This window comes from Bacillus rossius, chromosome 1 (assembly GCF_032445375.1).
Source record: "Bacillus rossius redtenbacheri isolate Brsri chromosome 1, Brsri_v3, whole genome shotgun sequence".
Taxonomy (NCBI): domain Eukaryota; kingdom Metazoa; phylum Arthropoda; class Insecta; order Phasmatodea; family Bacillidae; genus Bacillus; species Bacillus rossius.
The window spans coordinates 346,723,845-346,737,491 of NC_086330.1; the positions used below are offsets into that span (position 1 = coordinate 346,723,845).

At 35.4% G+C, this 13,647-nt stretch overlaps 1 protein-coding gene across 1 annotated transcript in view; it reads right to left on the minus strand.

Annotated features, from left to right (window-relative positions):
* LOC134528182 (enhancer of polycomb homolog 1) overlaps window positions 1-13,647 on the minus strand; it is an 85,427-nt gene that overhangs the window by 18,604 nt on the left and 53,176 nt on the right. Inside the window, exon 11 of the mRNA XM_063361571.1 lies at window positions 11,219-11,447. Coding sequence (XP_063217641.1) covers window positions 11,219-11,447 — 229 coding nt within the window. The remainder of the gene's footprint in view (window positions 1-11,218; window positions 11,448-13,647) is intronic.

Below are 13,647 nucleotides of genomic sequence, written 5' to 3' on the forward strand. Positions count from 1 at the left end.
CATGTATAAATATGCACACACACTAAACAAGGATGGGAGGCACATGTATAAACATACATATCCATAAACACACACACAATGAGTGGTCATTTCAAATTTCCTCATAAAATACCACCCAAATATTTTATTACTGCATGCAAAGTTTTTTAACATAAACTCGGAGTAAAAATCTTGTAGACAGCGAGGTCATTAGCGACGGATACTCTCGTGGTAAAGTTCAGAGTCTTTTTTCAATGGTTATCCATTCACAGAAAGGATTTTAATTTTTTAGTTAAAACTGCTTGGCAGTTTCAATGATTGGTTGACTACTGGATAAGGAATGCTAACGCTTTGGAAGTTTGGTCTGAAGCTCATTCAAATGCTGTTTGGTTAAAAGTGACAAATGTTTTACAACATTACAACATAATTTTTCACATAAAATGTTTTCCTAAATGCTTGTAGTTCTATTAAACATGTTTGCAGCACGGTTGAATAGTAATTTTAATTTTTTTTAAAATCATTTTTGAAATTAAACTAGTATAGGTTAGAAACAATAGCATGTATACTGATTAGATAACAGTGTATTTTATGGAGATTGCAAAATATTTGTAGAAATTTAGGAATTATATTGAAAAGGTTTTGAAGTCATCGAAGGTTTGGAAAAATGAAATTCCAGTTCATAGAAGATATATTGAAAACATGATAGACCTGTTTAATTTAAACTGGGATCGAGTTTTTTGAAAAATTAGTAATTTTTTTCAAAAGTCAAGGTTATAAACATGTAAATGGGACTGGTCCCTTTTTGCATCACCAAAAGTCCGTAAGAAACGGAATTTTCCTTAAAATGCACCTAATGCCAACAAATAAAACTAAAAAAATTAAATATTTCTTCGTAAATAAAACTTTTAATACAGCCTACTGTACGAGTAGACCTAAGTTTTTAACCTACCAACTGATGTGTAGGATTAACAAAACAAAACAGTTTTGCTATTAAAAAAAATTTATTGATTGCACAGTACAAAAAAAAAGTGTGTACTTATATACGCGTTAGAAGTCATACTTCTTTTAGATTTAAGAAACTGAATATTTTCAATTTTATTGTAACAAAACTTAATTAAATAATTACTCAGAATTCAATATTTATATAACCATGTGTATAAAATTATCTATTTAGTTTAGTAAAATAATTGAGATATATTTTTATTAATAATGAAAATCAATAAATATGGTGATTGTTTATAAATTTATTAATTTTAATTATTTTTATACTTGAAAAGCTTACAAAAACACAATTTCTACCACTAATATTCAGAATAAATAAATGTTTTTATTTTATGGACCAGTATTCAATATCAATTTGAAAATTTCAGAATGCGACTCACACTTACTTCTATACCCATCGCTAGAATACGCTACTGGAGCAGCTATGTCGACTATCAAATCATTCGATTTGCAGAGTGAATGGATAAACTATATAATGAAACATCTCTGATGAAACCAAAAGAAAAGACTTGAAAATATACTAAACCCTGGCTTGGACCTGATTTTTTACAAACCCAGCTTGTTAAAAATCATTAAATTCCACACACGTTAGATGAGTATAAATTAATAAGTATTAAAGGATAGCTGTACTATTATAAAGTTTTATTTTTATTACCTATGCTAATTAATGGAAATTCATTTCCTAAAAAAAGTAATATATTTAATATGTGAAAATAGAGGATTTAGGTTTACCTAGTACGAAATAATCCAATGAATTGAGCTATGTATTTAATAATATTATAGCAATACAATAAACAAATAAAATGTATTCATATAATTTGCTAAAAGCATAATTTGTATAATTCAGTAATCTGTAATTTAAAAAAGTAAAATTTTTTTTTTACACTATCAGGTTTGGAACTATGAATCTTTAGCTTATTAACCGTGCTATGAAGCCTGACCGAAGATTGCGAGGAAAATATGTATTATAATTGTTGTAATACCAGTATTCTTAGGTTTTTTAAAAATTGAAATTACTCTTTACTACAAATATTTTAGTTTATCAAATCCGGGTGGCCAAGTTCCTGGTTATTTACACGTTTTAAAGGCTCTAGATATAAAAATTCCATGTTTTGCCTTCCATTATTTAAAAACAAATACCACTAAAAATAAAGTTGAACAATTTAATTAATTTAACAAGCTAGTTAATTGATTAATGTCATGCATGTATTATATTCAAAATGTAAGAATTTATCTCTTGTTTTTAATCTGTTAGGAACGATTATTGTCAAATGCATACTCATATGAGATATTCCAAGAAAACATTAGGAGTAAAACAAGCAACTTAATTTTCTTTTGTAAAAACTGAATAAATGGAAGAATTAAAATATTAATGTATATTTTGGGACTTGCGCTACTTTTACATCTGATGAGCTCAATTTACTGCAAAATGATTTTAAAAATTAGTTTTAAAGCATACAAATATTTCTGTTTTCTCATTTTAAAATTCACATCAAAAAATTTCAAACTGTATCAGTCACTATCTTCTAAGAAATTGAATCTTCAGTTATATACAACTTATGTATACACAATATATAGTTTTTAAGAAAATATTTTGCTAGTAAATTACAAGTTTGCAAAACTACTACAGTAGAGCACCCCTCAACCGTAATTCCCACAAACGGAACTCCCGATATCCGGAACTAATTTTCCAAAAAAAATTGAAATATTACAAAACATCTCCAAAACATTTCCGCACTGGAACGAGGCGTTTTTGCTTTTGCCTGACTGTACATGTCTTGTAGGCGCGAGCATGCACGTCTGTAAGAGAGCTAATTATAGCCAGTCTGTCCCGTGCATTGCGTAAATACACCGCTGGTTTTCACGTCGGACGTGAATTACTATAAAGATGTTTATGCTATAAGTAGTTTTATTGTTTCACTTTGTCAAGTAAACGGTGTAACACCCCTCGTGCCTCAAAATTGAATTATTTTGAATTAATTAAAAGGAGCCTTGGAAACTTGCTGGAAAAAAAATTAGTTAAATAAATTGATTTACCAGAGGCGACACGAGGTGGGGAACAAACAAAATTTAGAAACTTCCTGTAACAAGCAAGGAGGAAGTTGGTGTGGATCGTTAAAATCAATAAATAAAAACTACACGATTAACTTGATCTATAGTTTCCCTGTTTTATTTGCCCTGATGAATTATCTTGTTTCCATTATTTTACACACACAAGGTTTTAACAAGTTTCAAAGATTAACAAAAAGAAAAACGAACATGGGGCCGGCCCGCGAATCTTTAAAACAATTTACATTCTTAGTTTGACATATAAACATTTGCATTATAAGTTTCACACACAAAATTGGATGGATCCGATGATTACATTGAAAATTAGTTCTATTCGTTCTACATGTCCTTGAGAAAAACACTGGTCGCTGGTGGGTTGGTCATCCGCTTAAGATAGTTCGTAGCTAGGTGAAGGGGAAATTTTGAATTTACATTACCACCTGGGGTCTTCAAACGATCACGTCGGGTAGTCGAAACGTTTCTTCTAATGTGACCCACGGAACAGAAGGGGAGGGGGGGGGGGGGGCCACGAGATGGGAGCAATCAATCTCTCCCCGTCATCGAACCCTGTCTGCAACAGTCCAAATCAAAACTGATTAGAACTTGTATACAGGCAGTCTATGGGGCAGAAAATGCCCAAAAAAAAATTTAAGGGAAAACAAAAAGGGGGGGTCGCGAATTATCACTCACCAAAACAGGGGAGTTGCCCAGCACGCTGCCATCGTGGAGTCAGCCAGGGTCTGGAGCTCGCGAATTGCGCGGCAGGACGCGGATGATTTCTTCATTTAAAAAAAAAAATTAAAAGCTAAAAAAAAATAACTATTACATTGCAGACGGACTAAACTACTTGAAAAAGATTATAGGGATAGCATCCCTCAATTAGGCGACTACATAGTCGGTTGCGGCCGGATGGAAGTTTTGCAAAGTCTCGTCGACTCGCCGATAATCAAACGGTCCGTCTGCAGTCGCGGCGCGAAGTGTCCCGCGGAGAAACGCGTCTCGTAATTAAAAGTAAAACTTGAATCAAAAGTGGAGGGGAGGGCTGGGAGTCCGGACCGAAAGGTCCCGAAGTTCCCCGAGTGAGGGCCATAAAAAAACTCTGATTGAAGTCTCGAAGCTGGTAGCATTGCGTCGACTTTAGCGCTACCTGTTGGGGGCTGTCTGAAATAAAAAAGAATCGACTCGCCCAAGGCGTCTGCTTAAACCAAGGGTTAAAGGGCGCAGTCTAGTGCTACACTCTGGCGGCCTACAGGGCAAGTTGGCTGGGTGGTTAGCGAGTTTGCCGCTAGGTGTCGTGGGGTGGTCCATCCTGGCACACACATTTTTTTATGCAAGGCATCCTGGGAGACGGTCGCTGTCTGCTGGGGTTTCTGACCTGTCATTGGCCTTAGGCGAATTCTTAGAACCGAAAGAGAGGGGGGGGGGGGGAAGTGCATCGACGCTGAGAACAAGCGTCCATGACGTGCTTTTCGAGGAGAGAACCTAATACGTATTCGTGACCAGACTTACTTCTCTCAGCAGCTCTCTGAGAAGTAGCGGCTTGCAGCCCAGAAGCTGCTCTATGCAGTTAGGGTCACGAAGAGAAATGATATTACAGGCTTGAGGCGTGACTGAAGGCGGGGGAAACGGTAAGCTGTCTGCCAGTCAGAGATTAGGCCAGCAAAATATCCGATACGCCGATGGGAAAGGGGCTTCAGAGCACTGAGACAAAGTTTAACTCAGAGGAGTACACCACACTAACAAATTAAAATTACACTATAGTAGAGCAAATAAAATTTCCACACAAAAAATTTAAAATCATAATAAAAATTTAAAATATATCGTGTCGAATTTACTAATTAACGGCACAACGGAAAATTCCGGCCGGCCCGAGAGTATGTACACCGACTCCCACTACACACGCTGACACACGTGATAGCGAGTAACATTTACTTCCAACGTATGATGCTTTCAGTTTGTAGACAATAATTTAGTGTACAAATATGTATTATGTACATATTTATACGTTAATATATTATGGTTAAACAGTCTACATTTACCTGTATTTCTCAATCTCTGTGTTTTTAAACGAGATGCTTGGAAGTGTTATTCTTGTGTATGTAAATGTAAACTGTGCGTGGCAGTGACTATACACTCTCCAGGAAGTGTGAATCACTAGCACGTCAACACAGAATCAACACAACACTGCAGCTGTAGTCCTACTACTTCCCCCAAACCCTCTTCATCATCCTCTTCGCTCACACACGCACCCAACCACAGAGATAAGAAACACGTGCCTGCCAGCTTGCTTGAATGAAGGTCATTCAACCGGCCCGGAGGCCAGCCCTACCGCAACTCCCCTTACCCGGAATTTTCCCATAACCGGAATAGACCTTCCCCCAATGATTCCGGTTGAGGGGTGCTACACTGTACTACATTTAGACATCTTTTATGTGCTTATATATATTGATTCTACTTCTTTCAAATCTTCACTGAGCAGTTTCAACTTTTTTGTTCCCAACTCCTTCATCCCTCTTAGCGTGGCATTTCTACTCTCATGCTGGATTTTATTGCAATAAGTCAATTTTTCTTTCTTTTTTTCCTCCATAATATCCACATAAGCATTGACAATTTGTGCTGCTTGCAGCAAGGGAATTGTGATTTTAACTGCTTGAACTCATCCTGTGTTTATCACTGCATCAGACACTTGTTTTATGGCACCATCTGTAGTCTAGTTTCTTCCCGATTCAACATTGGTTTTATTCTGCATTACAGTGACAAAAAATAATCAATAACACAGGAAAACCATATAGTCCATTGAAATTTTAAATTTTTTTGGGCTTAGCGTGCATTTGTCAGAGGATACAATTTTATTTTTTAGATATGAAGGGGGGGTTAGTGTTAAGTTAAAACCAAGTTTGTGGGGTTGCAACCCTTGTCCCACGGCCGCCATCTTGGAAAAACAGGTTCAAATGGTTTTTACGGTTATCTGCCAAACTATAGGTCTCACAAAAAAAATATTTAACATTTTTTGTTGCAAATAAAATTATCTACAACTTTTGTCCAGTAACCTTTAGTCATAGAACCATAAATAAAAAAGTTATAAGTGAAAATCCATAAAAATTTGAGGAAAAAAAATATTTGTCGATATAACTTTTTTTCTAATAATTTTAAAATAAAATGATATCAGACTATTTTATAGATGGCGTTTAAAGGAACAATTTTTATTCTAAACATTTTTAAATTTATTTATTAGTTAAGGTTTTACAGCGCTGCTAAATGAATACTATTCTTCAGTATTCATAACTATACATAAATATAAATATTAATGATTTGCCAGAACTTTTAATCATCTTGTTATTTGTTTTATGATAATATTTTTAATTATTGATAATGCAATATTGTAATTAATTAATTAATTATTGATTTGACACTCCATCATAAACTTTAGAATTATTGATTTTTAAAATAATTTCAAATCATTGAGTGTGTCATTACTGAGAATAATGTGCAGGTAGAAAATACCCAAGTGACCGTTTGGTAATAAAAGAATATCTGCTTGCTATTATTATTATTATAATATTTTGTTGAAGTTGTTCCTCAACAAGAGAGTTGACCCTGCTTTGCTCACTGTCATTGGTGTTATCTCTTTATATGGTGACAGCCTAAGATATAAATAATTCGCCAAGTCAGTGACAAAGAGTACATTTAATTCATCTTCACTTCCTCCAACACAAGATACAGCTCGCTTTCACAGCTTCCAAGTCTACCATCAGGTCCAGTTATGGCTTGGTAATTATAACGATCCTGAAGACTGGGGCTGGAAAAAATGTGGAAAAATATTGATGCCAGTGCAGAGCTCTAAACCTCCAGCACCCCCTGAGCTTCTAAAATTAATTTTCTGCAGATGCAAAGGAAACTGTGGAGCGATGTGTGGATGTCGAAAAGCAGGCCTGAAATGCTCTGCAGTGTGCTTCCATTGTTCTGGGGAGACTTGCAGCAACATAATGGAGCTCTCGAAATTAATTGAAGAAAATGATTTTGAAGATGAACCGCCGACATTGACGCCACTTCCTTCTCCGGTTCTCCCTCAAGCATTTAATATAGAAAGCCAACCAGATGCTGAACCGCAGCCTGGTCCATCAAAAAGACCGAGGACATAGTAGTTGGGGATACCACGTAAAAAAACGTGCAATATCAATAATTAAAAAGATTATCATAAAAAAAAATAACAAGATGATTAAAAATTAAGGCAAATCATTAATATTTATATTTATGCATAGTTATGAATACTGAAGAATAGTATTCGTTTTGCAGCGCTGTAAAACCTTAACTAATAAATAAATTAAACAATGTTTATAATAAAAATTGTTCCTTAAAACACCATCAATAAAAAGGTCTGATATTTGTTTGTAAAATGATTAGAAAAAAAGGTTATATCGACCAATAGATTTTTTTCCCTCAAATTTTTATGGATTTTCGCTTAAAACTTTTTTATTTATGGTTCTACGACTAAAAGTTACTGGACAAAAGTTGTAGATAATTTTTGACGTGACGTCTAATAAATAGATGAACTCTGGCTGCATGCACGAAAAAGGATGACTCATTGTCCCGTTATACACATTATCCCGTTACACTTTGTCCTGTTACGCTCATTGTATGCTTGCGCCACAGCTATCTCTCTTCCACTCGATTGGAACAACCATCGTTTTGACTTTTTCGAGGCACATTAAACTTGAAACACTCCCATTTGTTTCCTACTTTTCCTATCATCATCCTATCCTTAACAGAATAACACAGATTGGAAGAAGTTAAATAGCAAACATGTATAAAAGTTATAGTTAAAATAATATCTTCGTTAAAGTAATAAACATATTTGAATTAATGAGTGCAAATAAAAGTAAATTTATCAATTAAATTGTAGATTTCATTTCACTCCTCCTTTGCATCCATACAAAATAGTGATAATTCAATAAAAATTATTCAATTTTATTCATAAAAGTAGGCAATCATTTCATCAATGTGTTGTTAAGACGTCACGTTAAACTATCGTCCGTAAACCGACTTTACAGACAACCAATTTTTTTGTGAGACCTATAGTTTGGCAGATAAACCGTAAAAACCATTTGAACCTATTTTTCCAAGATGGCGGCCGTGGGACAAGGGTTGCAACCCCACAAACTGGGATTTAACTTTACACTAACACCCCCCCTTCATATCTAAAATATAAAATTGCGTCCTCTGACAAACGCAACCCCAAATGTAACTTTTTCAATGGACTAATACTTCAGCACAAAGTCACTGTTCAAACAGAGCTTAATACTGAGTGTTTGTGTATTGTATTCATGCAAAAATGGATGAAAGTGGTTTAATTGTTTCATAGCTCATACAAATAAATTTGGCTGTCATCATAAATAAATTTAGCACAGCATATCAAATATGAAGTTCTAGCCTACCTTGTCTAGATTATCAAACACAAAGATAAATTTACAAACTTATTCGTGATAGGAGTTGAAAATATTTATCACTGGATGATATCTACCAATATATTTTAAGATTCTGCCTCACTTGCCATACTAGGTTAGGTCCTGGTATTCCATTTTCAAATTTTAGGGCAATTTCTGCAAATGTTCCGCTATTTAAATATTGCATCTTATATCGTGTTGCAGGATGGACCATGATTATTCACTATATGTTGATGATTTTCTGATCATCTACAACTTTACTTCTATGATGCCATTTTTGAAACATTCTTTCAGTTTGTGAAAATATTGAATTAGCAAAAAAACAGAACATACAATATGGCAGGTAAATCTCGGAATCTTAACCTACTAACCAACTAATCCATTAGATCCAACGCAATTTTCTTAACTATTCTAAACGTTACAACTAGGGATGGGTTGAGTACACATTTTTATCGATTCCGATACCGGTACCGATTCCTAAATTTCGATTCTCGATTCCAAGTCATTCCAGTTTTCGATTCCTGGTAATTCCGGTCCCATAATTAAAACTACTTAAGAATTGAATGCATTACGTAATGATAATAATTTGCATAAAGGATAATTATAAACTTAGGATTAAATGTTCAGGTTTTTTTTTTTCAACTATGTACCAGTGAAGAAGCATCTTCACATAAAGTTTGTTTGCTAGTACTAGGCTGTGCACAAAGAAGTTCAACATTTAGACAGGGTTCTTTAACAGGTGATAACGCCGATAACATAACATCTTTGTTCAAAATGGGTTCAAAGGTAGCACTACTTTTTTCTGTGATACCTTTTGACTTAGTTGGTGACAGTGCTGTAAACAAAAGTTTGTTTTTCTTCAAAGACTATTTTTTCTGGTAGTAATGTGTGCCGGGATTTCAAATGCTTCATTAAATTGGTTGTAGATTTGGAAGTACCTCCCCGTGAAATTTGCGCACTACCATGATTACAAATTGCATATTTGTCATTTTCACTATTGATGCAAAAATGTTCCCAAACTTTAGACATGTTGATACAATATCAGACCATTCGCATCGTAATTTGAAACGACAGTCGGCGAACATTCGTTTTACTAACAAACTAGCAAAACACTTGAAAATAGTTTTAACAAAACAATATCTGTGCCAAATAAATAGCATAAATGCGAAACAATTCACAGTAACCTCAATAGCACAACGGTGAATTACTGTTTTCCTTGGCAAGAAATAAACACGAGCCTCTGTTGCCAGTATGGCCAGAGAATTCTTTAAAATTGATTGTTGCTTTCATTATACAATTAGTCCCGTACGCAACAAATCGATACGTTTCGACTTGACTTTATGTTTTATGGCCACCAGAAGTTTTGTGGAGGCCATCATCCTTCAATGGATCACAACTAAAATGGTGATGACACGTAATGTGATCTTGTTTCATAACCGTCACTTTCTTCACAAAAAACAATGGACTTTTCTTAACTGCAAATAAAATTAATAAGTCTTTTTACAATTTATTTACGTCTAATACATGAGTGAGGAATAATGTTCTTCGATCGTGGAGTTTTAATTAGAGGTTAAACATGCCCGGTAACATTGTTTTTATTTATTTTTATTCGTATAAAATAAATATTTAATAATAATGAGCATTATTAGGAATTTTATGCGCAAAAGAAGAAAAGCTCAGATGAAATTATATTACTACTGTACTTGCTTAACTTAACCGATACCTAACCTACCTTGCCCTTTTTTAGTACCCGATACTGAGTACCAAATTTTTTTTAATAATCGGTGGTATCGAGGAATCGGAGAATCGAATCGACCCATCCCTAGTTACAACATTAGAAATAAGGAAATGCACACATTTAAACGCACAATGTTTAAATGCATTTCAATGAGAGGTTTCACTTCTTACTTTATGATTTCATACTTTATGTGAACTACCTAACTTTTAAAGGAGTGTAAAAAGACCAATTACAACTACTTTTAATATCTTAACAACAAGTTGTTTGTAATGTACATATGCTGTCACAAAATCCTAATATCGTACATTTTTTTGATTTATAACTAACAACAATTATAGTCAATTAAATATAAATCCTTGGAATATTTTCATTTACATAGATTAGATTACCCATAGCCATAGCAAATTTGGTTTCTTTAACACCCAAAAAACAGAATCAACTGTTTTACATAGAAAGTGAAATTTCTTGAGTTCCACTAAATTATAACCCACAAATGGCACGGAAAATTTATTTACTTACAAGATAGTAGAGATGTATTTTACTTAATATTTTGGTTTTATTTCTTGTCAATGTCATTAGAGACGGATATAGCAGATTTAATTAAAGGAAATTAGAGAAAAGAATGGAGTATGGTCTACAGCAGTGGTTCCCAAAAGGTGGTCCGCGGAATCCTGGGGTTCCGTGGCAGGGTCACAGGGGTTCCGTGAGTCAGGACAAATGTCATATAAAGCAGACACAATTATTGCCAAATAACTTTCTTTAAAAGAGTTGGGGTTCCGCCAAAAGAAAAGTTGGTCGTAGGGTTGCCTACCCGAAAAAAAATTGGGAACCATCGGTCTGAAGTACAGAATTAACTCTGCATTTGCTTGGAGTGATTTCAAATAATCATGAAAAACAGAAATCAGGATAGACAGGCCGAAATTCAAACCCCTCGTCTTCTCAAATGCGAGTCCAGCATTTGAACGTCACGCTACCTCGCTCGGTAAGAGTGCCAAGAATGTCATACCTATTAAGCGTATCTTCAGTAGGGTTGGGTTCTTTTTTGATGTTGGCGACATCCACGAGCGTGTACTGCCGGTGCGGCGAGGACGCGGGGGTGCGGTGATGGAAGCCCATCGAAAGCGTAGACGCGGGAGGCGGGAGAGTGGACGGAGCACCGGCACCCTGCAGAGGCGACGTGGAGTGGTACGGCGACAGGTAGTTCGAGCCAGGCCTCGTCCAACTGCTGTTCGGATCTAGAAGGTAACAAACCACCTCTCATTTCCACCATGCACCTGACCACGTGAGATTACAAGCACTACAATATTGCTTGTATTTTAAGGGGGATACGGCGGCGAAACCATCATGAACTTGATGATGAGTCATCAGCCCAGAGGATGGTCTGCACCCCAGCCATCGACATGGGAAGACGCAATTGACGTGACTTGGGCCTAGCCGGCGAGGTTAAACTGTGGTAAATCAGCATCAATGTGTCCAAAATTAACTAGTGAAATAATTTCAAGACGTTTAATAACATTTCTTGATAATCTTTTTAAATTACAGGGTTGTTTTTATACATAATAAACAAAACTACACATAATACAAAATAGATGTACTACATATTCACAGGAATGTTGGGTTTTATAAATAGAAACAAAAATTTTCAGAGATATTTTCTACATGATTTAACACACTCAAAATATTTATTTGTAATATGAGACTATAAACTGAAATGAGGTGTTAAATAATGATATGCAGCAAGTGAGCAAAAAAAAAAAAGGTGCTAGAAATAAAATGTTTGTCTCTTCCAGCATTGTTAATGTTATTTCGAGATTTTGACATGCCATTTGTGACCAGTTTCATTTGTTTTATGTGATTTTCGTGACCTGTAGACAGCCTGGCATTTTTTTTCCATAGCACGGAGGCAAAGCGAACACACAATACACAGTCCTGAACAGGGGAAGCAAATATTCCAGAAGCGAAAAATTCAAGACCTGACTGGGAATCAAACCCAGGACATTTGGCTCTTCAGCCAGAGGCTCTAACTGCTACGACACCAGGACGTACAATTTGGAGTTAGCATGAAAAGGCATAAATAATATATTTTCGTGATAGTCTAATATTTATCAACAGGCTGCACTCAAGAGACCACCGAATAGTGGCAACTAAAACTATCGAAACTATGACAACACACAAAAATTTGAACATCAAAAAGTGCACAGAACCATGATGAGCTTGTAGCAATGGAGGCCCTTACCATCATAACATATAAAATATTGGCATGAATAACTTGAATGTTTTTTTATCATTTTCAGAACTTGATTAGGTTTCCTGTTTTACTGTAAATAAAAAATATCTTTCATAGCAGGAGACAGTACAGTGTGTATTTTTTGCAATGTCAGCATCAACAGAGGCGTCAACAGTTAACAGCGCCAAATGCCATATAATGCTCCACCCACTGTTTGGTAAAGCTGGTCTGTTCTGAGCAACTTGTCTGCATAGAACTATGGAACCCAGCTTGCAAGACTTCTGGCCCAGACTACATATGTATTTACCACAAACTATACTAATATAAGTAGCTCACTTCAGAGCCCAAACATCACGCACATGTCTTGTTTAAGTGCATAACAGGAAATGTGTACACTTTTCGACTCTCGCTAAGTGATTTCTTTCAGTCAAGAAGACATTAAAATATGAAACTACAGTGAAAGGGCTTTAATGTGAAATGTTTTGGAGCAAGGCCATGCCAGATTAGCGATTTTCCCGGATTACTGAATGTTAATAGTTTTAGCAGGAATACCAAAGGAAAAAAGATATACAGTGCAATGGTATTTAGACCAAGTTGTAATAAGCTACTCTGCAGGAAGAAAGAATACAGATGACGAGATTAATAAATTGTAATGAAAATGTACCCGCAAAATTTGAAATGTACCAGGCTAGAAAACAGGAAAAATTGTACTCAAAAGAAAACTGACAGTAACGATAAACTCAGAGAAAACTAAAAACACTGGCAGCGCAATAATGCGTACCTGACGGGCAAGGTCAACACCCAAAATACATCTGACAAAATCCAAAAGCAAGCGGATCGATTGGTGCCGAATTACAAACTGTGCTGAACCATAGAAAGGCTGTCACTTGGGAATGGTACAAGGCACTTCTGTTTTGATGAATTTTGTGCCATTTATGGCAGGAATAACTGTCAGAGGTTCATTCTAAAATCTTAAGGTTAGCTGGAACGGATCATCCTTATTCACAGAGAAATAAACACTATGAATGGGGTTATGGAAAATTGCATCAATAAAATCCTTGGAAACTAGAGTTAGTTACAAAAGTTCATAAATGAACAACATACTCGAAAAATAGGGATGGGGCGAATCCTGATTTCCTCGAATCCGAATCCTAACTCAAATCCTCGACTGGAATTGCCGAATCTCGAACCCAAACCCGAATCTTTTA